Source organism: Nycticebus coucang, chromosome 16 (genome assembly GCF_027406575.1).
Source record: "Nycticebus coucang isolate mNycCou1 chromosome 16, mNycCou1.pri, whole genome shotgun sequence".
NCBI classification, from domain to species: Eukaryota; Metazoa; Chordata; class Mammalia; order Primates; family Lorisidae; genus Nycticebus; species Nycticebus coucang.
The window spans coordinates 68,839,046-68,866,389 of record NC_069795.1 but is presented as its reverse complement, the minus strand read 5'-3'; the positions used below and the strand labels follow the sequence as shown (position 1 = coordinate 68,866,389).

The window sequence follows — 27,344 nt, the reverse complement described above, 5'->3', positions numbered from 1 at the left end:
TTGGTGCCCTACTCGTTGAGCCACAGGCACCACCCTCGAGGTATAGTTTTAATTAAAATACACACATTTAAAAATTCTCAAACTGGTTTGTGCAACCCAATCCTCGTGAGTAACCAAACATACTCCCTCATCCTTTCCCAAACTTTTATTCTTTTCTTTCTAGTTGTAATTCAAAATTGCCACACTCTTTAGTAAAATACAGTAAATATACTTATGGAATTTGATAGCCAAAAATTCCACAGATAAAGCCCATGGAAGTGACTGACAGGAGTGACTTGCTAAGTAATGACAGTGCCATGCCAAGATTTCTCTGGTGTCTAGGAGGCGCGATTAGATTCAGCACCCATCATAGCACTTACTGTATTTGCATCATAATTTCTTGTTTATCTGTCTCCATAGACAAACCCTGAGGTCAGAGACCACAAAAGTATGTATTGATTTCTGTATTTACAGGACCTAGCACCATATCTGGTATGTAGTAGGTGTTCAGTAAACTTTGCTGAATGACGAATTCAGATCCTCTGACTTTTGGCTCTCGCTGCTTATTCCATCTTAGGGAGAGGTGGACATCAAGATAAGGTCCTAAGAAAACAGCTGTACATACCATCTAGTCTACCTGTAGAAAAAGTTAAATGCAGAAAATGTTTTTTTTTGAGACAGAGTTTCACTATGTCGCCCTCAGTAGAGTGCTGTAGCGTCACAGCTCACAGCAACCTCAAACTCTTTGGGCTTAAGTGATTCTTTTGCCTCAGCCTCCCAAGTAGCTGGAACTACAGGCGCCCACCACAACGCGTGGCTATTTTTTGGTTGGAGTTGTCGATCCCACCAGCCTTGGTGTATGTGGCTGGCGCCCTACTCACTAAGCTATGGGCGCCCAGCCTAAATGCATAAAATGATCCCAGAATCATTCTGGGATGAAGGAGGACTAGCGGTGGGGAAGATGGTTAGGTGAGTGTTAGGCAGATACTGATGAATTCATTCATGTACATACTCTTAATGCCCCTAACATTCATTAACCTGTGGATACAAATGAGGTCATTTGCAGCAAATTCCAGCAACTCCATAGCTAGTTTCTTCTTTGGGTAACTGAAAACTTAATCTGTAAGGTTCCCTTTGCTATCTTCAAGAAAGCCCCCAGTGCCTCAGCAGTGCACACTACTGCCACTGTTTGTATCAGCTCTTTCTGTCTTTGTCACCCTGCTGCATTTCCTACTTTCCTAAGCCCTCAGTTTACCTTCTTTTACCACTAGGGAAATTCTTTTCCTCTGTGGTCTGCTCTTTTTGAAGGGCCTCAGAACAACTCTATTTTAAGCCAAAGGTGTTAAAGAGTATTTAGTTGGACCACTCTTTCCCCAGAAAGCTTTTTTGCCAGCAGAGTAACTACATCAGGGAAGGGTTTCAGTATAGTCACCTCCCTGTATGTGGAAGCACCCTTCCCACTCTCAGCTTTTGTTGCTGAGTTCTGCTTGTAGAATCCAACAGCACAGTACTTGGTGAACTGTACTTTCCCTGCCAGGTTCATCGAGTACTACACCCTTGCTACATATTCTGCATTGTATTATGTTGGACATAAACCATTTCCACAGGTAGAATGAATTTTGAGACTCCAAGGATCACTTCATTTACTCATCCTCTGAAGTGTAAATCAGTTTTTACCTCTACAAAGTTTCCCATCTGCCCCAGTTGAAAATTTCTTCTTCCTCTTAACTCCAAATCTACTTTGTTTTTATGAATAATTGGCATTCAGGCTGTCTTAAGAAACTCCTACCAGGCGGTGCCTGTAGCTCAAGGAGTAGGACGCCAGCCCTATATACTGGAGGTGGTGGGTTCAAACCCAGCCCCAGCCAAAAACTGAAAAAAAAAAAAAATTTGTTCTAAGGTTAATAAAGTGTTCCTGTGCCTGTGGCTCAGTGAGTAAGGCGCCAGCCCCATATACCGAGGGTGGCAGGTTCAAACCCAGCCCCGGCTGAACTGCAACCAAAAAATAGCCGGGCGTTGTGGCGGGCGCCTGTAATCCCAGCTGCTTGGGAGGCTGAGGCAGGAGAATCGCGGAAGCCCAAGAGCTACAGGTTGCTGTGAGTCCTGTGTACATCATGGCACTCTACTGAAGGCGGTAAGGTGAGACTCTGTCTCTACAAAAAAAAAAAAAAAGAAACTCCTACCTATGGGGCCTTTCATATTATTTGCTTCAGCAACCCAGTAGCAGAATCCCTTGAGGGTAAGCAGCCTTTCTATAAACTTTTTCTTAGATCCCACTGCTTGTGCACAGTAGAGCCTTAAGAAGGTGCCCTCAGTAGTGTGCCGTGGCGTCACAGCTCACAGCTCAAACTCTTGGGCTTAAGCATTTCTCTTGCCTCAGCCTTCCAAATAGCTGGGACTACAGGTGCCTGCTACAACACCCGGCTATTTTTTAGAGATGGGCTCTAGCTCTTGCTCAGGCTGGTCTCAAACTCATAAGCTCAGACAATCCACCCATCTTGGTCTCCCAAGTGCTGGGATTAAGAAGTATCTTATAAATATTGTATGAGTGATTTGTACTTATAACCCTCTGTTCCACCCACAACACTTTACCTCTAGATGGAGTAAGATTATCCTCAGAGAGGGCATCTTTAGATGCCTGTAAAGATTGGTTTGTGTGTGTGTGCTTTTGTTTGTAGTCATTCTAAGGTAAGTGCAGTGAACTTTTTTGAATTGACAAATAAGCTCATTAATCTTTTTCTCTTGGGAATTTTGGGCTGAGAGACAGAGCCTAGCAGTCTATGGAACTTCTAGCAGCAGCAGTCTAGAAACAGTCACAATTTTTGCTGAGATCCCTGGAGTTACCCTTGTTTCTACCCTTCCAACCACTAGGAAACTTTTTTAGATTCCATGAGATGCCATCATATCCTTCTAATAAATTCCTTTCCTTAAAGTAGATAGAAGCAGTTGAGTTTCTTTTCTCTATAATTAAAATAATCTGACCTGAAAGAGTAGAATATAAAGAAAGGAAAAGCATTATTCCTGTTAGCCAAGTATACTACTTCATTCAAATAAACTAAATCATTATCTTTCCTTAAAGAGAAGTATGACCTTTAGCTCTTTGGGACTGAGCTAGTATTAACAACAAATATCTTCAAAAGTTGTGGGGAAACAAATTATTTGTAAAAACATTACATTTTACATATTGTAACACACCAATCTCATGCCATCTCTGCTGAAGTAAACAGTTAACAAGTATAAAATCTGAATAACATTTGGTGTATTTAAAGATAAAGATAACCCTATTGACTCTTCAAAGGATAGGTGAGGATTTACACTTATGCAATTCTTAAGGTCTTTCCAGCCTTGGAACCAATGGCTGGAAAAACTGTAAATAGGATCTAGTTAAGCCAACGGTTTCCATCCATCCATCCATCTACCCGCCTGCCCACCTACAAGTTCCTCAGTATTTAATTTACTATTAAGTAGCCCATCTACTTGGGGCACAGTGAGGCATTGTGCTGAACAATGGCGACGTTAAAATTAGTAAAACATGATTGCTGTCCATCAATAAGCTCACAGAACAGTAGGAGAAATGGTCATGTAACTACAGTGCAAAGTGAGGTCATGTAACACAGGTATGAGCAAAGTTATGGTAGCTTCTAACTGCCCCCCAAATGAAAGAATTCAGAGAGAAGATGATCTTTGAGCTGCAACTTGAAGCTAAATGGGAAAACATTCCCAGGGAAATGAAGCTTCAGGTCCTAATCCAAAGGAGAACAAATTTTGTTCCTATTTTAGTGAGAGAAAAATTAAAATACAGAGGGAATAGGGTCTTACAGTGAGAAAGAAAAAGCATAGTACTACTCAGAAAACTGGACTGCTTGACTTATAATACCTAAGGACATAGTCCCTGTGATTTGTTAGTACTCAAAAAAAAAAAAAAAAAAGAAAAAAATCCCACTTTAAACATCTGCCTTGTTCCTTAGAGATGTTCAACTTCTCTAGGAAGATCCTTAGACTTAAAATTTTGTTGAAGGGAGTTATAAAGGCCAAATCCATTTCTGACAAATGGAATAAAATTTCTAATTTTCTATGACTGAATCTTACATACACTAATTTTAAAATCAATTAATACCTAACAGTTTTTAAAGTGTAAAGGAAAAGAGCTGATTTCTCTGTAGAAAGGTTGGGCCTACGGGTGAAGGATGGTTCTAATATCACAGTTTTAATATAAACATTTTTCTTCATTGTTGAATGATAGGGAGAGCACCCTGAGCAATTAAACTACTACCCAAATGGACAAAGGACACACTCAAACGTAGATTTGCACTAAAACAAATAACTTGTGCATAGTAAGCACTGAAGTTGAATGCTCTAAGCTACCAACTGAATGCTGTGTTCATGTACAAAGACTCCTTGCAGTCCCTGCACGACATTGAGAGTGCTGAAAGCCCCTGCTATGGCCAATTTAAGAAAGAACAATGATAAGGGTATGCAAAGGACAAGGAAGAGTGGCCATCCTATGCACAGTTCTGTTAAAGAGGGCCACTGCCTACATTTATTAAGAGGTTTTTGTCTTTTTTTTTCCTTTAGAGAGATAATAAAAAGGGCATGAAGGCACAAAAAGGGAACTTGAAATCCAATTGCAGTAATTACTCATGCAACTGGTTCCTTTCTAAGTAGAAACCTCCTGAGTAACAAAGAGTTTATGCTTTTACAAAAGAGAAGTTTTCTATTATTGTGTGGCACAGTTACTGCTTCCTTAGACCTTTCAGAATGATCCCCAAGTATTTTTTCATAGGGTTTCCTATGTTAAAATAAAGTAACAGGGTTCAAGCCTAGAATTACTTCAGAGATGTAGCAGTGAGTTGAACTAGTTCCAAATGATGAATTTTCTGCTCCACATAATGGGACAAAGGGCATCATCACATGGATATAAGTCAATTTCACAGTGATGGGACATACACAAGTGGATGATCTGAGGCACAAGCTGTGATTGGTCCTAAGAAGATGAAAGGTAGAACTGGGTCCAAAATCCACATCTCATGATTTCTAGTCCTTATTCAGCCAGAGTTGAGTAGCTTCCTATCTGTGTATTATACACATTTTGGAACTTTCTTAAGGGTTGCTCTGGGTGCAGCATGATAAAGAAAACCAGATATTTGGCTCAATAAAGGTGTTCAAGGTACAGATGCCATGCTGATACAATATCTGAGATCACTGCCACAGCAAGAACGATGGTCCTATGATGACTACTAGAGTTCAGTTTTCAAAATTTTAGGAATAATCTGATCATAGCCTTTCCTTCTTGTTACGTTATAGGACAGGAATTTAGAGTATTCAGTTAAGAGGCTCTCCCAGTAACAGGTGATGTCATCCATCTGTAGGTGGTTCATGATAAACTGGTTTCCCCTAGAGACAAGATTAATAAGAATATTTTAAAGTACAGAAATCAGAAATAATAATAGCCTACATTTGAGTATACTTTATATGCGTTAATTAAATTTGATCCTAGAACCAACCCCTATAGCCATTATATCCACATACATGCATGTGGCAATAGACCTTAACATAATTTTCCTTAATTTTCCTTAAAAATAAACACATAAACAGCCAATGCTCATAAACAGAACTTAATTAACTCAAAGATTTCAGTCTACTTCTACAAAGCTTCGAGCATATGAGAATGTGTTTGTTTTTTCCCCAGAATAGCTTTAATTTTGAGTTATCACTGTATATTGAGAATGAAATATAAGTATGACCATAGTAGCCATATTTAGATAACTTTAGCTAGGGCATAATGGGGATGATAAAGTAAAGTGAAAAAGGGAAAACGAACAGAACTTACCTTTCAGCAATTTCTTGAGCTACATCATCATTTGCTTTTACAAATTGCAACAGCTCTCTAAAATGAAAAGAATTATTAGACTCTAGACCAGACTTACTACTACTAAGTCAAAAAGACCATAGATTAAGGTTTATGGTTAATCTGTAGACACATGGGTGGTGGATTACTTCCTTAAAGCAAAGACTATAACTTTTTAACGTCATAGTTTCTGAATGTTTCATTTGAAATCAGTATTAAAGCACTTTTTCAAATTAAATGCCATTTATAGCATACTTGGATAATAAAGCAATACTATATATACAAAATAAATAAAAGGAACAAAATGCTTTCAATGGAAAAACTCGTCAGGAGGGGAGGGAGGGGGGAGGATGGACAGAGGGAGGGTGATTGGTGGGATTACAACTACGGTGCATCTTACAAGCGTACATGTGAAACTTAGTAATAGAATATAAATGTCTTAACACAGTAACTAAGAAAATGCCAGGAAGGGTATGTTAACCAGTGTGATGAAAATATGTCAAATGGTCTATAAAACCAGTGTATGGTGCCCCATGATCGCATTAATGTACACAGCTATGATTTAATTTTATATATATATATATATAAAAGAAAAGAAAAATTCACCAGGAATAAATGTCTTAAACGGCTGGACATAAAAGGCAGATTACAAGGGTCATTAGAAACTCTGCATCCAGGGACAGCTGCTTACTGGACATTGGAGAGATCTGTTTTGACTGGGATATAGTGAACCCATGGCTTCAGCTGTGGATAGAAGAATTCTAGCCACTCATCACCAACATGGAAAACAAGGGATCCACACAGGAAGAGGTGTTTGAACCGGAAACTTGCAGCTACACCTCGAAAATTAAACAAATACCTAGGGAAAAAAGAGCAAAATACATTTGCTACTATATGCCTGCTGCTACAAATATGACCCTTTTCTTTTATTCCCTCCTCCATTTCTTTTTATGGTTCCTCTCCCTTCTCCTTCCAATTTCAATTTTCAAGGACACATTAGCATGTTCCTGTGCGGTTTCTATGAGCTCTTTGTTTTTCCAGGGTTGAGGCTACTAGTTGTTCTAGGACTGCCAAGGTGAGGGAAAGAGGAGGATACTTTCTGTAGACAGAGCTAGATAAGGTCAGGAGTAGGGTGCTGGGTACGGAGGTTGCAAAGCTCAGAAGGAAATGATAGCCTCTTGTAGATTTGAGACAATACAGAAATGCTCAATGATATACATCAAAAATCAGGAGTGGAACAAAAAATTTCACAAGCTTGTATAAGCCTAAAGTCTCTATCTATAGACTCCCAAAGCCTTGTTTTTCCTCTAGTGTACCCCATCTGGTCAAAGACATCCCCTGTTTCCAGGAAATCTTGAATCTGGAGAGGAAAACAAGGCAAACCAAATCAATTTTAAAAGAAATGCCCCCAGAAAAATGCTATCTTAGAAAAGAACAACATTTTCTTTTTTTTTTTTTTTTTTGAGACAGAGTCTCACTTTATGGCCCTCGGTAGAGTGCCGTGGCCTCACACAGCTCACAGCAACCTCCAACTCCGATTCTCTTGCCTCAGCCTCCCGAGTAGCTGGAACTACAGGCGCCCGCCACAACGCCCGGCTATTTTTTTTTTTGGTTTGCAGTTTGGCCGGGGCTGGGTTTGAACCCGCCACCCTCGGTATATGGGGCCGGCGCCTTACCAACTGAGCCACAGGCGCCGCCCAAGAACAACATTTTCTTAATTAGCAATTCTTAACGCGCACACTTGTCTCCAACCAGAGTTGCTTTAACCCTTAGCTCCCACTGTGTGTCATCAGCATTCACATCTCTGAATCTCCCACTGTGCTCCTCCAGGCCTGATTTTACTTGTCTAATTTCTGGTCCTGGCATTTAATTCTAATATTTATTAACCTGAGACATATGTAATCTAATTTCAACTACTAGGTGGGTAGGGTGTAGAGAGGCAATCCCAACTGTGATCACTAGTAGGCAACTCTCTGGATGCAGGGACCATATTCCACTTGTCTCTATAAGCCCCCACAGAACCCAGGTCAGTGCATGGTGAATTAGTATAACTTTCCCACACTTCACCTGGGCCTACATGTTAAAGCTGCTTCAAAAGCAATATGGAGACTAAGAGAGTCAGGAGTCCTGGAAATCTTACTTGTACTTGCAGTGATCCACAAGATGGACATCCTTAGCAGCTGGCTTTCCCAAGGTATCCTTTATGTGAAATGGAAGTTACTAGTATTAGTAGTAATAGAATTTATTGGTGACCGCTGTGAAGCAAGTTTGGTTAGACATTTCAACATTACCTCATTTAAGCCTTATAACAAACAAACTCAGGAGACGTTATTGTCCCCATTACACAAATGATGGGGGTAGGACATCAAGAAGTTGAGAGACTTTCTCAGCCTCACATGGCCCTAAATAGAAGAGCTAGGGTTTTAACCCAGGTCTGTGATTTTAGAGTTTAAGCTCATCTGAAACCATGTTGCCTTTGAACTGAGAGGTCACAGTCTGCAGCACATTTCACTCTGTAAATTACACACACAGAAGTCACAAGTGTTGGCTGGTGGGCTTAGGGTGTAGCCCCCATGTACACAAATCTTGTTAGACATGCAAAGTATTTAAATATTCAAACCATTGCCAACATCTATAGGTGGTAGGATATTTCTTGTAAAACTCCAGATTCCCAACTTTCCTTGGAGAAAAATAAAAAAAGAAAGATCTGGCAAACTGGGCTCCCTTCCCACTTGGCAGCAGTCAACAGGAACCGTTAGTGCTCCCTCTTGCTCCTTTATATCCTGTGCTGGCTTGTGGGGCATTTGAATTTGGGTCTCTCATATACATCACATCCACCTTAGCAGACGGTAAACTTGAGGAGGAGGTAAGTCTTTTTTGCTTTTGCAGCCTCCTACAGTAGACGCTGACAACTTGTGTGCTGAACGAATATACTTTTTAAAATATTTTTATTATTTAACAGTTTCTTAAACTCATTTGCTCCTGTTTGACTGAAACTGTATAAATAATGCACCTCAAATACATGCATCTCACATTTACTTTTCTCCCAAGAAATTTAAAGCTTTTTCTTTTTTTTTTTTTTTTGTAGAGACAGAGTCTCACTTCATGGCCCTCGGTAGAGTGCCGTGGCCTCACACAGCTCACAGCAACCTCCAACTCCCGGGCTTAAGCGATTCTCTTGCCTCAGCCTCCCGAGTAGCTGGGACTACAGGTGCCCGCCACAACGCCCGGCTATCTTTTTTTTTTTTTTTTGAGACAGAACCTCAAGCTGTTGCCCTGGGTAGAGTGCCCTTACATCACAGCTCACAGCAACCTCCAACTCCTGGGCTTAAGCAATTCTCTTGCCTCGGTCTCCCAAGTAGCTGGGACTGGATTACAGGTGCCCGCCACAACAACTGGCTATTTTTTGGTTGTAGTTGTCATTGTTGTTTGGCAGGCCTGGGCTGGATTTGAACCCACCAGCTGTGGTGTATGTGGCTGGCGCCTTAGCTGCTTGAGCTATAGGCGCTGAGCCAATTTAAAGCTTTTTCTTATAGCACCTTCATATGGCATATGAAAATTTCAGATAAGAAAATTTAGGGCTTTAAGTTTTTTGTTTTGTTTTGTTTTTTAGACATAGTCTCAAACTATTGACCTGGGTAGAGTGCCATGGCATCATCATAGCTCACAGCAACCTCCAACTCTTGGGCTCAAGCCATCTTCTTGCCTCAGTTTTTCTATTTTTAATAGAGATGGGGGGGTCTCTATTTCATGCAGGCTGGTCTCAAACGTGAGCTCAAGCAATCCACCCGCCTCAGCCACCCAGAGTGCTGGGATTACAGGCGTGAACCACCACACCCAGCCTAAGTTTTTTGATGAATGCAAGAAGTCACAGAGTTAAGAGCACAGAGATGGACTCTACAATAAAAATCCCAATTTCTGGCTTTCCCTCACAATCACTTGGAGAGTTTTAAACAAATGAAGATGCCTGAACCCCATCTTCATAGATTCTGATTTATTTCATTCATTTCTTTAAGCTCTCTAGTTATACTGTACAGCGAAGGTTGAGAACCACTGATTTAAAATAGGGATTAGAAAACAATAGCCAGCTCAGCGCCCTGTGGCTCAAGGGGCTAAGGCGCCAGCCACAGACACCTGAGCTGGCGGGTTTGAATCCAGCCTGGGCCCACCAAACAACAATGATGGCTGCAACCAAAAAACAGCCGGGCATTGTGGGTGCCTATAGTCCCAGCTACTTGGGAGGTGGAGGCAGGAAAATCACTTGAGCCCAAGAGGTTGAGGTTGCTGTGAGCGGTGATGCCACAGCACTCTACCCAGGGCAAAAGCTTGAGGCTCTGTCTCAAAATAAAAAACGAAAAAGAAAACAATAGCCAACAAGTTCAACCTGACCTGTGGCCTGTTTTTGTATAATCCATGGACCAATAATATTTTTACATTTCAAATGGAAAAAAAACAAAAGAATATATTATGACATGAGAAAATGACAAGAAATTCCAATTTCAGTGCCTATAAATAAAAATTTTAATGAAACACAGCCACGCTCCTTTGTTTACACATTGCTATAGCTGCTTTCATGCTATGTTAACAGAGTTTCATAACAACTATGGCTGGGCATGATGGCTCACACATGTAATCCAAGCACTCTGGGAGGCTAAGGCAGGAAGATTACTTGAGGTCAACAGTTGTTTTTTTTTGTGAGACACAGTCTCGCTTTGTCACCTTGGGTAGAGTGCTGTAGCATCACAGCTCACAGCAACCTCAAACTCCTGGGCTCAAGCTATCCTCTTGCCTCGGCCTCCTAGGTAGCTGGGACTACAGGTACCTGCCATAACACCCAGCTATTTTTTTAGAAATAGAGTCTTGCTCTTGCTCAGGTTGGTCTAAAACTCATAAGTTCAAGCAGTCCACCCACAATGGCCTCCTAGAGTACTAGGATTATAGGCGTGAGCCACCGCACCAGCCCCAAGATCAGGAGTTTGAGACCAGCCTGAGCAAGAGTAAGAACCCATGTCTACTAAAAATAGATAAAATTATCCAGATGTAAAACCAATGTATGGTGCCCCATGATCACATTAAATGTACACAGCTACGATTTAATAATAAAAATAATAATAAAAAAATAATTAGCCAGATGTGGTGATGCACACCTGAAGTCTCAAGTGCTCGGGAGGCTGAGGCAGGATCGCTTGAACCCAGGAATTTGAGGTTGTTTTGAATTATGATGACACCACTGCATTCTAGCCAGGTAACAATGAGATTCTTCCTCAAAAGAAAAGAATACAAACAAAACCTCCCTAACCCCCCCCCCACAACTATAACAGAGACCCTATGATCTGCAAAGCCTAAAATATTTACTGTCCAGCACTTTACAAAAAAGTTTGTGACCTCTGGTTTAAACTTTCAAAGCAATATAATATACTAGTCATAATAGGCCCAGAAAAGCAATGTGAGTTTGATAAGAAGAATTTACATGTATGCTAACTCTGATTTGTGGAACTTTCTCTATATTCATCTCGCTACCGAGAGGAAACCTAACTTCAAATTCTACCCATATGGCAATGCTTTTGGAGTGAGAAAGTTTACTGCTATAGTTCTAGCCTGATGATTAGTACTTACTTTCATAGACTTCCAGGCCTGGTTTTTGGTGTATTCTGCATCAACAAGTTTTGGATTTTTGCGAGAGAGAAGAATGAGAGGATCTCGTTCTGGACTTGTCCTGTAGAAGAAACACGTGACATAAAGCTTTGTGGCCTATACCATAATACTGTCCCCAATCCAGACAGTGCAATGACTATCTGCCCAGGTGGACAATTCACTGGTTCTGTTACAGCACAGGAAAAGTTCCTGGGTAATGGGTATTACAGCATCTAGGTACTTGGGGGCTGGTCTCACCATACCTCGAGAGATGGGGATGCCTGCATCTGATCTTGTAAGGTATGCTGTTCTGGCCACTGCAGCTGTATTCCAAGGAGTGATTTCCTTTTTAGGAAAATTCGTGCAGCTTCTAAAATTACCAGTATTCACCAAAATAGCTATGTGGCCTTTGATGTGTCTGCTTTGTATAATATTTAATCAACCTCAAAAATGAAAGGGCTTAAAAACCTAAAGATGTGGAAAAAGCCCTAATTGTCATGGTCCAAGTAACAGAGGGTCTTGATATGGGAGAGGTCATGGATCCCTTGAGAATCTGGTAAGAACTATGGACCAATCCCCCATCCCAGAAAAATGCACACATCCCCATATAATTTCAAGGAAGTTCTAAAACTCTGGAAGCCCAGATATAGGCTCCAAGTTAGGACTCTATAATCTCAAGTGTGAGAATCAGAGAAGTTGCTAAGGAATAGCAAGCAGTGGCTGTTAATGTGCATCCTAAGTCCACCACCCAGGCAGAAAGGAGGGGTAAATAGAGGGTATAATCTCTGGCAAGGACTGACTGCAAAAACAACAAAACCCTTCTCCCTCATGGCCTTTTCTTTTTTTTTTTTGAGACATAGTCTCACTGTGTCCCCCTCAGTAGAGTGCTGTGGCATCACAGCTCACAGCAACCTCAAAGTCTTGGGCTGAAATGATTCTCTTGCTTCAGCCTCCCAAGTAGTTGGGACTATAGGCACCCACCTTAACGCCCTGCTATTTTTTTGTTGCAGTTGTCATTGTTGCTTTAGCTGGCCCAGGCCAGGTTCAAACCTGCCAGCCTTGGTGTATGTGGCCGGCGCCCTACCCGCTGAGCTACAGGCGCTGCTACTCATGATCTTTTCTATCTATCCCTTCTACATATGCACTATATGTTCTTAGCATTTAGAATATGGAGCTGAACAACACAACTCCATATTACTATCTTTTCCATTTCCCACCTCTCTTTCCTGCCCACTTCCCTCTCCATTTTCACCCTGTCTCAGTCTGTGCTCTTAACCACTATCTGGCAGCCACATGGTCTGATGAAAAAGGCAGTCAGGAGACCTGGTGATGAGTTCTGCTCTGCAGAGTGACCATAGCATGATCATAAGCTATTCCTCAGAAACTATAAACAAGAAGACACCATCTGTTCTGTTCAACATTATTATATTTTATATTATGTATTTTTTATTTCATGTGTTTAAGTTATTCCCTAATGCTACAACTTGTTCTGAGTCAATGCTCAACACACTTATGGTACTGTGTAAATATCTTTTGAATGACTAGATGGATGACCTTTAACTCTTTGAATTTCCACACAATTAAGAGTTGGGCAAATAATCTGAATTCTCTAGTCTAAAATTGGGATTCCACATTTATTTCTTAGCTATCTTAGCTTTCTCTTTGAGCTACAGAGTTCATCACACCCTCAAGATCACTTATTTGTATATTACTTAGAAGAATATCTTTATAAAATGTCAGAAAATATACTCACCTTGATCCTCGAAAATATGCTGTAGAATTTTTCTTTTTCCATGGCCACTGTGCTGCTGACCTAAAAATACAGATTTTGATTAGTTTGTTTTCTCAGTTATATAAGGATGGGTTTTTAACCATTTCTGAAGATTAGTTCAGAACTTTATATTTTCAAATACATCTGATCAAAGCTACTCAAAGGAAAAAGCCCTAAAAAATACTATATTCCCTACTGTTATCATTTTATTGCCCTGGAGGTGCTAAACAGTTATATCTATACATCTATTGCCCCATTAATATAAGTTAACAGCATTGAAAGAAAAGCCCCCCAAAACTCTGAATGCCATGTTTAGGGCTGTTTAATTGGGCACAATGAGGCTTTCCTCTCTACTTTAAGTAGAGTAATAATGATAAAGTTAATATATGAAGACAACTGCAAAAAATACCAGAAATTGAATGAAAGGGCAATTAGTCTCTGATTTCATGTTTTTGATGGGTAGGAGGTATCATCAGAGTTAGTCTGATATTTGCCAAGTACCCTAGAATTCTTAAAACTGTACTAGGTGTTCTGTAAAGATTATATCCTTAAAACTCAGGTCTCAGTACACATTACCATGACCAGCCTTCCTTGCTGAAACTGCTAGCTCACAGATGCATCATTCTTAACTTTCTTCGTAGGAACCCTCCCTGCACAGAAGTCTGGGCAGCGTCTTCTTCTGAAAAAGGAGGGGAAGGCTGAACTGGAGTTAATGAGGGATTGATGGGCTGTATTACAGTAATGGAAAAACTTAGGATATAAACTTTTTAAAGTATATGTCCTTTTCAGATACATAAGAGTGCATGTACTCATTTTCACCCCGTTGAGAGATTACTCAATGTTCTCCAGGCCGTCAGATTCTGCCTTGGCTCATTCTCTAGTCCAGCCCTTCTTGCTGGATCACCTTCACCTGATTATCCAGTCCAAGGCTGGAATTACCTGTTTCACCCCCCATACTTCCTCCTACCAAAATACAAACACTACGGCACTGGATTTGTGGGGGGGTTGTTTGTTTGTGGTGAGAAAAATGTTACTTGCTCATTAGAGAAAATTCTAATGGAAGAGTATAAAGATAAAAGCAAAAAATCATCTGGAATCTCCCTATCCACAGGTAGCAATGTAAGATTTTAGTGGAAAACTCCTTCTAATCATTTTTCCTTATTAGTGGCTTTCATTTGGGGGTAATTTTGCCCTTCCCCCTAACCCAGGTGACATTTGGTCGTATTCACAGACATTTTTCATTGTCAATACTGGAGAATTGTGACTGGTGTTTAATGGATAGAGGCCAGAGATGCTGGACATCCTCCACAACAGGCTCCACAACAAAGAATTATCCAGCCCAACATGTCAATAGTAACAAGACTGAGAAACCTTGCTCTATTTAACAGGAAGTTCTAACATACATATTGTTGTTAAGTGACATTCTTATTCGGAAACTTATTACAAATAATACTAATAGCCAATACCAATTAGCACCTTACTGGGTTCCAGATACTGTTCTAAGTGCTTTATATATATCAAATCATTTTCACAACCTCATGTGGTAAGTTTTATTACCCGTTTTACAGATGCGGTCCGTGAGAGGTAAGCAACTTGACCAGAATCACGCAGTTAATAAAGGCCATGATTTTAACCTAGATTCCAGTTTTTAAACCCCATTCTACCTTGCTTTGCCATTTTCTCATAGTACTTCATTTTACAGTCATGTCATAATTCATTTCATCCCTTACTGATGGATCTTCAGGTACTTTCCATCTTTTTGGTCTAAGAAAAACACAGTAGAGAACATCCTTGTATGCATATCTTTGCATAATTGTCTAAAATCTCAGGATATGTTCTACATGTAGAATGGCTGGATCAAAGGATATACAGTGTACATTTTCAATTTTAATATATATCGTCAAACTACCTAACAAAATATGTATCAGGTTATACTCAAAATCGCTTCTCTTCATTCCCTTGGAACCCAGGAAAACTGTGTTTAATATACACAGACTTGAACTGTTTTCTCTCTGCTTCATTCTCCCTACCACCTACCCACTCCTCAAGAGACCTATGTTAGGACTTTTTCTCCAGGCATATGCTAATAGTGGCCACTACCACAGCCTGATACTGCCTCCTTTTAAAAGCGTCTCTGACAGTAAAAAATGACATCTTCAAATCTACAAGGAACACTGAATTCTTCTACAGAGTAAATGAGGACAAATGCCCAAAAGATTATTTAAAAAAGACAGAAAAATGGCAGGCAGACATCAATCGATGCAGATAGATAAACAAGCAGGTTATAAAGCTTTAAGGCAAAAGATGAATTCACATCACTAGAGATTCCGAATGGAGGGCCAAAAAAAAAGAAATTCCAATTCTCTAACTGTGAATAAATTCAGTTGAACAAAAGGGGAAGGTATCAAAAGGAAAAAATGTTCATATAAGATCAGATTTTAAGACACAATCTTGTCTCCCCAAAGACTGCTTATCAGTTTATAAGACAGAAAACAAAAAAAAAAATACACAGAGGAACTACAGAACACCATTAATGTGGGGTAGATGGACACAAAATCACTATGTAAGTAATTAGGCCTGCAATACATAAACTGAATCTGTGAGGAAACAGACAAAGCAAAACTAAGGAATGTAAAAAAAAAAAAAAAAGTTAATGTCACAAAAGAGAAAGAAGAGCTATTTTTGATTAAAGGAAACCAAAGAGACATGACAACTAAATGCAGTCTGTTATTCTGGACTGGACAGGGGAAATGCTATATAATATATAGTCTAGAAAAAACAATTTATATATATATATATAACATATGTAGCCTAAATGTCCATCAAAGGAAATAATGAAGTTATTATACATATAGTGGAATGCTATGCAACTGTTAAAAATAACAAGGTCAATTCTTATATGCTGACATTGAAAAATTACTTAGAAACTTACTTCAGTAAGTGAAGGGAAAAAGTTCCCTGGGTTGTACATTTTCTGTAAATTTTTATGAGTACATACAGGTTTCATAATTAGTAAAAATGTCTTTAAAGATTTTGAAAGCAAAGTAGCTGGCATGGTGGCTCATGCCTGTAAAGCTGGCACTCTGGGAGGCTGAGGCAGGTGGATTGCTTGAGCTCATGAGTTCGAGACCAACCTGAGCAAGAGCAAGACCCACACCCAGTCCAAAGTCAGGAGTTTGAGACCAGCCTGAGCCAGAGGAAGACCTCATTTCTAAAATAGCCAGGCAGTGTGGTGGGTGTCTGTAGTCCTAGCTACCTGGGAGGCTGAGGCAAGAGAGTCACTTAAGCCCAAGAGTTTGAGGTTGCGGTGAGCTAAGATGCTGTGGCACTTTACCCAGGGTGAAAAAGTGAGACTCTGTCTCAAAAAGAAATAAAATTAAAATTAAAATAAAAAAAGTAGCTGTATGGCAGGTTGTAAAAGAGCTACAAAAAGAAAGAAGAATGTGAAAAGGGTATCTAGGGGAAAAAAAGATTAGAAAACCAAGGCCAAAGCCAAGAATAACTAAGAGAAAAACAGGTTAAAGACAAACCTCCCCTCTCCACCACCAAAATCATGTTCAAAACCAAAAACTAAGCAAGAAACAATGGTTTCAATGTTAGGAGAACACAGATAATATTAACTACAAAAATAGAGAGGGTAATATACTTGGAAATCTGGACTTCAGGCCCAGATTTGCCTCTAACCATGACCAAATCCCTTAACCTCACTAAGCATTCATTCCCTTATCCTTGAAATAAAGGACTAGATAAAAATAATTTCCAGTTCCAGTTCTGTGAACTATGAGACTAAGTTGTTTTTAATTTCAAAATTATACCTGCTGTAGGAGAGACTTCTTGTTTTTAACCAAAGGGCTCTAATCTTTTTCTTTTTTTGAATTATGAACATTTGATTTACTGTGGTATTTAAAATTAATTTGATTTATTTTTATTTTTACATATACATGTGTTAATTAGGGCCCTAATCTTCACTGAGGACTGAGGTTATGTTTCCTCAGGAAGGGAAGCTTCTTTAAATCCCCTTTGAATCCTCAGTCACAATTAGTAGAGATGATTAACTATTTGTGGAGTAAGGTTGAATTAATTACAGTTTTTCTTATACCTGAGAGAGGACCTATATATAGACTGTGTTTCTAGAAGTTCCCTAAGTGAGCACCAAAGTTGTTTGAATCATTAATGTAAAATGTAGTTCAGTAAGAAATACCTACAAGTTTGAATGATCTACACAATCTAAATTCTGAAATGATAGTAGTATGCAGTCAGCAGGCCAAGGCATGTCTCAGACATCAGTCCAAGAGCATCTGGAATAAGCCTGTACTTGAGATACTTGAGACATTTATGCCCCTCATACACACCTAAAGTACTCAGCCCTCAATTAGCAAACATATTTATGTTCTGCCAAGTAATTTTCTGTTCTCCCCCACAACATGGTCATTCATTTTTTTCTTATTACAAAAGTAATTTACTCTTTTTTTCTGTAATAAAGAAACAGAACGCTTAAAAAATCTTAAAAGTACAGAAAAATTTAAAGAAAGCAAAAGGCTCTATAACTCCCTCCCACACAGGCCTTGTTGATGGTTTAGGATAGATTCTTCTGCCCTTTTTTATGGATATATAAATATTTTCATACACATAAAAAATGACTTTTACCACAAACAGTTATTTTGTTTTTAACTTGAAAGTCAGTCATTTTAAGGTAAATAATTGGTTATGTTCTACTGATAATTTCAAGAAAACCCACAAAGAGGAAAACATAAGACCTCTGTAAAGTACCTACCTTACCAGATCGTCTCTGAAAAGATCCCACCGTCCAAGACCTGTAGGATAAATTGGCCAAACAGCAGGGCCCCCTTCCCAAAATGTCCAAGCAGGATACATGATATCATGGTACTCTGATGTCTTCAACAAAAACATAAAGGTCATTCTAAATCAGTCTTGGAACAGAGTGAGAAGAAGCAAACTGCATTCATGCCACAGGATCTGGACAAAGGCCTTGCTTTAATGTCACGTTGCCAAAGACATATTTTACCTACTTTGCAAAGTCAAGATTCTAGACATTAAAAGGCAAAAGTGACCATAGGTTAAAATTCTTGGGTTCACTAAATTCTAGAATTTATTAACACATTAAAGGTCAACATTTTTTTTGTGACAGAGTTTCACTTGGCCAAAATTAGTAGAGTGCCATGGCATCATAGCTCACAGCAACCTCAAACTCTTGGGCTCAAGCAGTCCTCTTGCCTCAGCCTTCCCAGTAGCTGGGACTATAGGAACCCACCATAACACCTGGCTATTTTTAAAGATGGGGTTTCCCTCTTGCTCAGACTGGTCTCAAACCTGTGAGCTCAGGCAATCCACCTGCCTCGGCCTCCCTAAGTGCTAGGATTATAGGTGTGAGCCACCCCACCCAGCTAAAGGTCAACTTTTTCAGTTCCCTGAAATTGTGTTTTTGTAAAGGATACATACTACTAAGATTTTTAATTTAAGGAAATAAGACACCCAATTCTGAATAATCATGGAGCTCTTTTATTGTTCAACTGTTATTACTCTTGGAGTTTACACTGTCTTACCAGTTCTTGATTATGTCTTAGAGGGGCTTTTGAGAGAAGAGCGAGGAAATACAGCACAATGGTTAAGAGTGTGGACTCTTGGGACACATCATGTGAATTTGAATGTTTACCTCTGTACAACTCCAGGCAAGTTTACTTAATCTTTCTATGCCTCAATTTCCTTATCATTATAATGGAGGAAATAATAATATCAGTAATACAATCCAATAGGCTTGTTTTAAATATTAAATGACTTAATACATGTAAAAAGCTTAGAACAGTGTCTGGTGCATAGTAAGTACTCAATAAGTGGCCTATCCTCTCAATGCACTGCTTGGACACAAATCACTTGAAGTAATCCTGTCCCTTCAGGCTCACTCTAAGCCATGCTGGGCCCTGGGGATATGGTGACAGAGAAGACAGATGATAACTAGCACTATGGCTGATATAGACATTGTAGAAGCTCAACAAACATTTTTAGAATAAAGGTATTCTCTAATTCCAAGCCCATAAGCCTGCTGGACCCCTGTATCCCATGCTCTGTAGGGTCTATGAGCCCCATTTACGATGTCTTGTAGGTTCCATAGACCTCTCATTCCCGAGCCTCCATCCCTAGCCCTACAGACTCTTAAGCAATCCCCCTCACTTCATGTATAGATTCTCAACTCTGTTTCCTCAGTCTTACTGCTCAACCACTGTGAATCAAACAGGGACACAGATCCATTACTGGACCTCAGGCTTATCCTCACCATTACCAATCAGTCTGTGCCACAGGACAAATGACCTCCTCCTCTACCTGAGAGGACCTCCCTCCATTCCCTCATGTGGCTGTTCCCGTACTTACCTTACTGAAGGAGAAGACTGGGATGGCAGGCTCCATCCATTTGGGAACCTGAGGATAATCTCGTACATTGATTACCATTTCCATGTCAGGGAGGTGCCCAATAACTTCCAAAATAAAGTGCTCAACACCACTACACCTGTCAAATGGAAACACCAAAAATTCAACAAAGCATTGCCTGTATGCTGTAGGACAAGTATTCCCACTTTAAAATTAGACAAGCCAGTGTTCAGATCATCAGTCTCCTGCAAAGTCTCTTGAAAGCAATGTTTCTAAAGCAACTATTCCACTTTTTTAAGTCAGGCAAGTTATCCTTCTTAGCTAAGTTACTCCAGTTTATAATACTTAATAACATTTTCCAATTAAATCATTTCTTTGAAGGAAATATAATTGCTACTCCTACCACTTCTCCTCCATTTCAGCTGTTTGCTTTTTTTTTTTTTAAGACAGAGTCTAACTTTGTCACTCTGAGTAGAATGCCATGGAATCGTAGCTCACAGCAACCTCAAACTTCTGGGCTCACAAGATCCTCTTGCCTCAGTTTTTGTTTTTTTAGTAAAGTGAGGTCTCGCTCTTGCTCACACTGGCCAGCTGTTTCCTTATTTCCCTTATATGTGATAGTTTGATTGATAAGCAAGGTAGAAATTCTGATGGGAGGTTGAAAAGCTTATTTTCTAACTGTGTACCTTTGGCTTTGCTTCTTGAAAAGGCACCATTTATTTATTATTTATTTATTTATTCTGGAGACAGAGTCTCACTATGTTATCCTCCGTAGAGTGCCATGGCATCACAGTTCACAGCAACCTCAAACTCTTGAGCTTAAGCAATTCTCTTGCCTCAGCCTCCCTAGTAGCTGGGACTACAGGTGCCCGCCACAATGCCTGGCTATTTCTTTTTTTTTATTATTTTTTTATTTTTTGCAGTTTTGGGCCAGGGTCGGGTTTGAACCTGCCACCTCTGGCATATGGGACCAGCGCCCTACTCCTTGAGCCACAGGCGCCGCCCATGCCTGGCTATTTCTTTGTTGCAGTTGTCAGTGTTGTTCAGCTGGCCTTGGCTGGGTTCAAACTCGCCACCCTCGGTGCACATAGCCAGCGCCATAACCCTGTGCTATGGGCGCCGAGCCACAAAGACACTATTTTAATGTATTAACTCATTAATTAAGTTTCATAATTTATGAGAAAAAACAGAAAATCTTTCATTATCTTCAATCTGAATATTGAACAATATCAAAATCATTTCTGCAAGCCGGAAAAAGCATTAAGTACATTGATCATAAATATTGTAATATAGCTTTCTGACTAGACTTCCTGGGAACCCTCAGAGTATTTTTTAAAAGCAAGAAAAGATATGCTGAGAGTATAGCTTATTTCTGCCTCACCCTTGAGGTCCTGACCATCACTATGCTAGGGGTAGCATTCTTTTTTATTATTATTATTATTAAATCACAGCTGTGTACATTAATGCGATCTTGGGGCACCATACACTAGTTTCATAGACTGTTTGGCACATTTTCATCACACTGGTTAACATAGCCTTCCTGGCATTTTCTTAGTTATTGTGCTAAGACATTTGCATTCCACATTTACTAAGTTTCACATATACCCTTGTAAGATGCACTGTAGGTGTAATCCCACCAATCACCCTCCTTCCGCCCACCTCCCACCTCCCTCCCCTCCCTCTCCCCCTTCCCTCTATTCTTAGGTTGTAACTGGGTTATAGCTTTCATGTGAAAGCCATAAATTAGTTTCATAGTAGGGCTGAGTACATTGGATACTTTTTCTTCCATTCTTGAGATACTTTACCAAGAAGAATATGTTCCAGCTCCATCCACGTAAACATGAAAGAGGTAAAGTCTCAATCTTTCTTTAAGGCTGCGTAATATTCCATGGTGTACATATACCACAATTTATTAATCCATTCGTGGATTGACAGGCACTTGGGTTTTTTCCATGATTTAGCAATTATGAATAGGGCTGCAATGAACATTCTGGTACAAGTATCTTTGTTATGGTGTGATTTTTGGTCTTCTGGGTATATGCCTAGTAGAGGAATTATAGGATTGAATGGCAGATCTATTTTTAGATCTCTAAGTGTTCTCCATACATCTTTCCAAAAGGAATGTATTAATTTGCATTTAGGGGTAGCATTCTAAGGCTTGATCACAATTTTCTGGCAGCATGGAAATGACTAATTAAAAAATACTGTTATTTTTTTTAATACTGTTTTTTATAGAGCGAGAGAACTGCAAAGAATATCAGTGGTTCATAAATGAAGAAAAGATGCTCAACTATATTAACAATAAAGAAATGTCAATGAAACTAAATGCCAATTTTGCCTATCAGATTGGCAAAGAACAAAAAGTCTGACAAGCACATTGTAGATAAGCGTGTGAGGACCATTCACGGTATGTGAACAAGGGTGGTAGCAGTGAGGCACAATCTTGGTGGAGTTCAATTTGCTTCTATTTGTCAGAATTTTAAAAAGACATTAATTGACCTAGTTATTCTAGTTTTAAAAGTTTAGCCTACATACCTGTTTACATGAGTGTTGAAAGGTATATGTACAAGGGTGTTCACTACAGCATTGTTTACATTAGCCAAAATTTAAAGGGGTGTGGTGAGGAATAACTGCAATGTCCACCCCCATCAAGAATTCCACACAATGGATTAACATACAGCCATGAAAAAAATACAGTGCTCTCTATGTACTCTTAGGGAGCAATTTCAAAATCTACTATTATATGGAAAAGAAATGTAAGCTGCAGAGCACAAGATATATGGCATGTTCTAATTTGTTGATGAGTCGTGATGTTTGTACATGCATAGATTATTTCTAGAAGGACATACAAGAAATTTATAATTCTGTCTTTTGAGATGTGGTCTCAAAAGGGGAGAGAAACTTTGAAAGCATTTCATTTCATCTGGGACTCTTTCAGCAAACTATTAAACATTAGGTAAGCTTTCAAAGTCCAATGATGTCTACATTTTAATTTTATTTCTCATTAGGAAATTAGAAACTAGCCTGTGCTCATAAATTATACTTAAAGTCTCTATTATTATCTCAAATAATGAAACAAATGTCTGTTTAAAATACCTCAAGGATTTCACCTACTACTACCTTATTTCCCCCTAACAGCTGAAAATTAAAACATAATTAATTTCCTCAAAGTTATGGGATATTAAGTGATGTTTCTTTTTGGTTGCTGTTTTTATATATTTTTGACAGAAAGTACTAATTTATAATAAAATTGTAAAGACAAATAATATTTAATATAAATCTTTCTGTCTAAACAGATGCACTTTTTAAAAAAACACTTCATATTTATTTTATGTTTAATGACAGAATAGGGATTTAGAAAGAGAATCGTAGGAAAGGGAATATTATGCCCTCTGGGTTTTGTATCTTCTAATTTTATAAAGATTTCAGTTTTTTTTAAAAAAAGACTCAAGGGAGGCTGAGACAGTAAGATCCCTTGAGGTCAGGGATTTGAGACCAGCCTGAGCAAGAGGCCATATCTCTTCAAAAAAACAGAAAAATGAGCCGGGTACGGTAGGACCTGACTGTAGTCCCAGCTACTCAGGAGGCTGAGGCAGGAGGATCATTAGAGCCTAAGAGTTTGAGGTTGCTGTAGCTAGGTGAGCTACAATGACCCCACTGCACTCCAGCTGAGCAACACAGCAAGACTATCTCAAAAACAAAACAAAAACAAAGACTCCCAAAAAGAAGGTATATCATTTGGTGTATGTAATGCTGCCTAAACCCAACTTCCAGACTCAGTCCATGACGCTGCCTGCCCCCCTCAACCCTCAGCCCATGGATGTCACTTTAACTCGCCCACCTGAAGTCCTTGCTAGTGGAGTCTGCAGCCCCAGTCACTGCTCTTGACTGTGCCACTTCTCCTCAAACAGTATCTAAAACAATTCTGGCCATTGGCAGACACTCAGTAAATACTTCTGCTTCTCCTCCTCCTTCAGCCCAGCTCGCTCACCCCTGCTAGGACTCATTAGTCTGTGTCCTGCTACGCTATCTGGGAAGGAAGAGGGGCTAGAGCCACAGCTAGTACAGCCAGTGATGTGCCCAAGCTTCCCAAAGAGAAAGGACACAGGCTTTAGGAGAGGAGCTAGCAAAAAAAAAAAAAAAAAATCCCAGACAAGGAGTATCTGATCACTATTTTGTAGTCCCCTTTTAATGTGGAAGGATTCACATGTTAGTCCCCCGAATTGTCTTCTCTTTAAGAACAGTATCAAGTAAGCCTGTACGCACTGAAGTCAGAAGATGTGTCTACCTCATAACTCTTACCTCGAGGGGAACATGCAGTCATTTTCTCGGTATAATCTGTTCTTAACGATCTGATAGTGGGTCCCTAACTTCCGTCTGACTACCTCTGCCATCATCTTCCTGGAGATACCACCTCGGAAGGGAGTCAGATCCTCTTCTATGACCCTGGAAAACAATGGGAATCTTCAGGGAACAGGCCAAGAGAGTAGTACGGTTCCACTTAATTCCTAAGTCCATTTAGGTTTAGTATTAGAGAATAGAGTAAGCTGACGAAAATAGTGGGCAGGAATGAGCAACTCTCCCCGGAAACACCACTGGTAACGTGAAACATTAAATGTAATAAAGCTACAAAACAAGAAAAGTAGGTCCATGTCTCCATCCGGATTGCCCCTCCCTTGGCAGTTCCAAATTCCTCCTTCACTACCCATATCCTCCCATTCACTGCAGTCCTACTGACATCCCTCTCTCTGAATCTCAGAGAAGGAACAGTTTATTCCTTACAGTCTTGCACTGTCTGACTCATTTGTTCTAGTCTGTCTGGCCTACACACACCCCCATATACTCAGGCAGCCTGACATCAGTAGTCAGAAAAGGATAGATACTATTTTGCATCTCTTTTAAAGTTGAGTACATAGTAAGTTTTCAACCAGTATCATTACCATCAGATGAAGTTTTGAGAAGTCAGAGTAACAAAAGTACGCAGCTTAAAAGAACCCTGTTATTTAGCAGAGGAGGAATCTTAGACCTGAGAAGTTAAGTGGTTTGCTACAGGGGTAATTAAGGGGACTAAACCCAAGTCTGCTTTCAAAGTTGTCTTTCTACCATACCACATCTCAACCTTGATGTGTATCCTTCAAAGATAACCAACAGGAAACTCACAATTGATAAATAGGTTTATTCCTTCAATAATATTTATTGGGCATTTAATGAGGCCCAACACCTGGATAAAACAGCAAATAAAACATAGACCCTGACCTCAAAAATCTTTCAGTCCAATAGGAGAAACAGACAAACACATGCACTAAATCCCACATCTGTGAGGCCAAGACCACCTGAACCTCTCCTATTCCAGAACATTCTTATTCCCTAGAAGTAGGAAAACCACTTCACACGTTTTTGCTCCTAAAACAGTTTAGCTCTCTGACCACTGCAATCCCTCACGGATGTTAGGGTACTTCCTATGACAAGAAGTAAACTCCCAGGGCGGCACCTGTGGCTCAAAGGAGTTGGGTACTGGTCCCATATACCCGAGGTGGTGGGTTCAAACCCTGCCCAGGCCAAAAACTGCAAAAAAAAAAAAGAAAAAGTGAACTCCCAAAGACACATCAAAGAAGAGAACTCACCCATGGTAGCAGCTGCAGTTTTGACTTGAACATGGTTCATAATTCTCCAAAGACCTGTTAATTTGGTCAATAAATACTTTCCATTTTGAACCTTGAAAAAGTAAAGTAAATGGAAGTTAACCAAATACCCATGAGCATTCTTGCTAGCGACAAGCAGACAGAGCCAACAAAAGACCAAAACTTTCAGAAATCCCCTTCCTATCTCACTGGTAGAAACGAAACACTTGGAAGGATTTTTTTTTTTTTTTTTTGTAACTTTCCAGCGATCACATCGTTTGCTTCTCTACATGGGCCGTCAACAACCCAAGCCTAGCCAGAAGGCGGCTATGGATAAACTGACAGCGATTCTGGCCGTCTGCTAATCAAATTGAGCCCCATATAAAGAGTCAACCAAAAGCTACAGACATTAATCCTCCCTTCATCTCTTCTGACAACATATATACAGACATACGCAAGAACACATATAATTTGCCTCTTTGCCCAAGTGTGTTTCAAGGGAGGTACAAAGTAGTCAAGCGCCGGTAACGCCGCCTGCGAGTGAACGGGGAAATTCCCTATCCTCCTCAGCATTCCTAATTCTAGAGGACGGATTACTCTCCAGGGTTCTGGGCAGGAGCAGAGATCCAGACACCCTCACCCTCCGCTCCAAGGCGGCCCACGCCCTCTGCCCAGCTCCGCGCTGCAGCGGCCACAGCATCCTCGGGGAGCGCCTCCGGACCTGGCCAGACCCGAGCCCCGGGGGCAGGATCGGCCCAGTCTGGAACCCACCTGGCTCCTTCTGGCGGCCCTGCATTGGCGGCAGGAGCAGCAAGAGCAGCAAGAGCAGCCAGAGCCCAAGCGGCGAACGGACCCACCACTCCATTGCCAGCAGCCCCGCTGCGGATTCCCCGCCGCTACGCCGGCAGAAGCGCCGCCCCGCACAAAGATGGCGGGGGCCGCTGGAGCACGTGGGTGGCGGGCCCCGCACAAAGATGGCCCCGCAGGTTCCCCAACACACCCCCTTCCAGCCCCCGGCCCGAGGCGGAGTTTCCCAGGGAGTGCCGCGGCAGGGAGCTGGGGAGAATGAACAAATGCAACAGCTCAGTGTCTTCCTTCCCTGACATCCTTGGGAACATGAATGGTAATTCCACTTTATAACATATTGAAAAGATACTATTTCTCTGCAGCCAGAAAACTGTAAGTCAGAGTGGGTGTGTTTCTTGCTCAGTGGCTTCACATTTAGTGGCATAGCCACTAACTAACTGCCTTGTCATAGAGCCGAAGCTAGATCGTTCTTTCCATGACATCAAACTCCCTCTTACTAAATAGCATTGAACATGTGAATGAGCAAGAGACTTCATCTCTTCAAAAAAATACACAGCACAGTTCTCTATATAATAGGAATTTATAACAAGTTAGGTGACTTAAACATGGGGTGGGGGGAGTCAGTGGTGGGAAATTTAAAAAAGAAATGTATTTTGGAGACAGTTTCACTTTGTCACCGGGGCATCATACCTCAACAACCTCCAACTTTTGGGCTCAAGCGATTCTTTTGCCTCAGCCTCCCAAGTAGCCAGGACTACAGGCACCTGCCACAACCCCTGGCTACTTTTTAACATGCAGAGAAGCAAAAGGCATTATTAGAGCATGTCCTACATGTCAAGTCATAACAGACCCACATTTACCAATGGGAGTAAATCCCAGAAGAAATAAACCAAATGAATTATGGCAAATGGATGTCACTCAGTATGCAGAATTTGGTAAAAATAAATTTATTCATCATTCTGTTGACACTTATTTTCATTTTTCTTGGGCCACAGCTTTAACATCTGAAAAGGCTGATGCCATAATTACTCATTTATTAGAAGCTTTTGCTGTTATGGGGATACCACAGGCCTGAGCGAGCCTTGGTCTGCTTCTCATAATAATCATTCTGTGTGCAGACTCAGACTTATCTCTGAGTCTCTGAGCATCTAGTTCTGAGGACAACGACACGTAACAACCTCCAACTCTTGGGCTCAAGCAATTCTTTTGCCTCAGCCTCCTAAGTAGCCAGGACTACAGGCACCTGCCACAACCCCTGGCTACTTTTTTAGACACGGAGTCTCGCTCTTGCTCAGGCTGG

At 40.4% G+C, this 27,344-nt stretch overlaps 1 protein-coding gene across 2 annotated transcripts; it reads right to left on the bottom strand.

Annotated features, from left to right (window-relative positions):
- Positions 1-3,007: 3,007 nt before the first annotated feature.
- On the bottom strand, positions 3,008-26,162 carry POGLUT1 (protein O-glucosyltransferase 1). Of its 2 annotated transcripts, XM_053565501.1 has the most exons (11): positions 26,009-26,162; positions 25,241-25,331; positions 23,919-24,062; positions 19,620-19,755; positions 18,007-18,128; positions 13,215-13,274; positions 11,444-11,543; positions 7,968-8,026; positions 6,519-6,686; positions 5,810-5,866; positions 3,008-5,373 (listed from the first exon to the last, which is right to left on the bottom strand). In XM_053565501.1, the coding sequence occupies exons 1-11, from the start codon at positions 26,100-26,102 to the stop codon at positions 5,217-5,219; spliced, it is 1,188 nt and encodes a 395-aa protein (XP_053421476.1). In that variant the 5' UTR covers positions 26,103-26,162; the 3' UTR covers positions 3,008-5,216. The 2 variants fall into 2 exon arrangements, with proteins under 2 accessions (XP_053421476.1, XP_053421477.1); XM_053565502.1 differs by lacking the exon at positions 6,519-6,686 and having other exon boundaries at positions 26,009-26,150.
- Between the last annotated feature and the right edge of the window lie 1,182 nt (positions 26,163-27,344).

What these genes read in the sequence shown, in the direction of transcription:
- POGLUT1 (XM_053565501.1), bottom strand. Translation starts at nt 26,102, where the DNA reads ATGGAGTGGTGGGTCCGTTCGCCGCTTGGGCTCTGGCTGCTCTTGCTG. An exon ending in GCATATTTTCGAGGATCAAG is followed by an intron (nt 11,544 to 13,214) that starts GTGAGTATATTT and finishes TTTCTTCTACAG; the next exon opens with GACAAGTCCAGAACGAGATC. An exon ending in GCTCAAGAAATTGCTGAAAG is followed by an intron (nt 5,374 to 5,809) that starts GTAAGTTCTGTT and finishes TCTTGTCTCTAG; the next exon opens with GGGAAACCAGTTTATCATGA.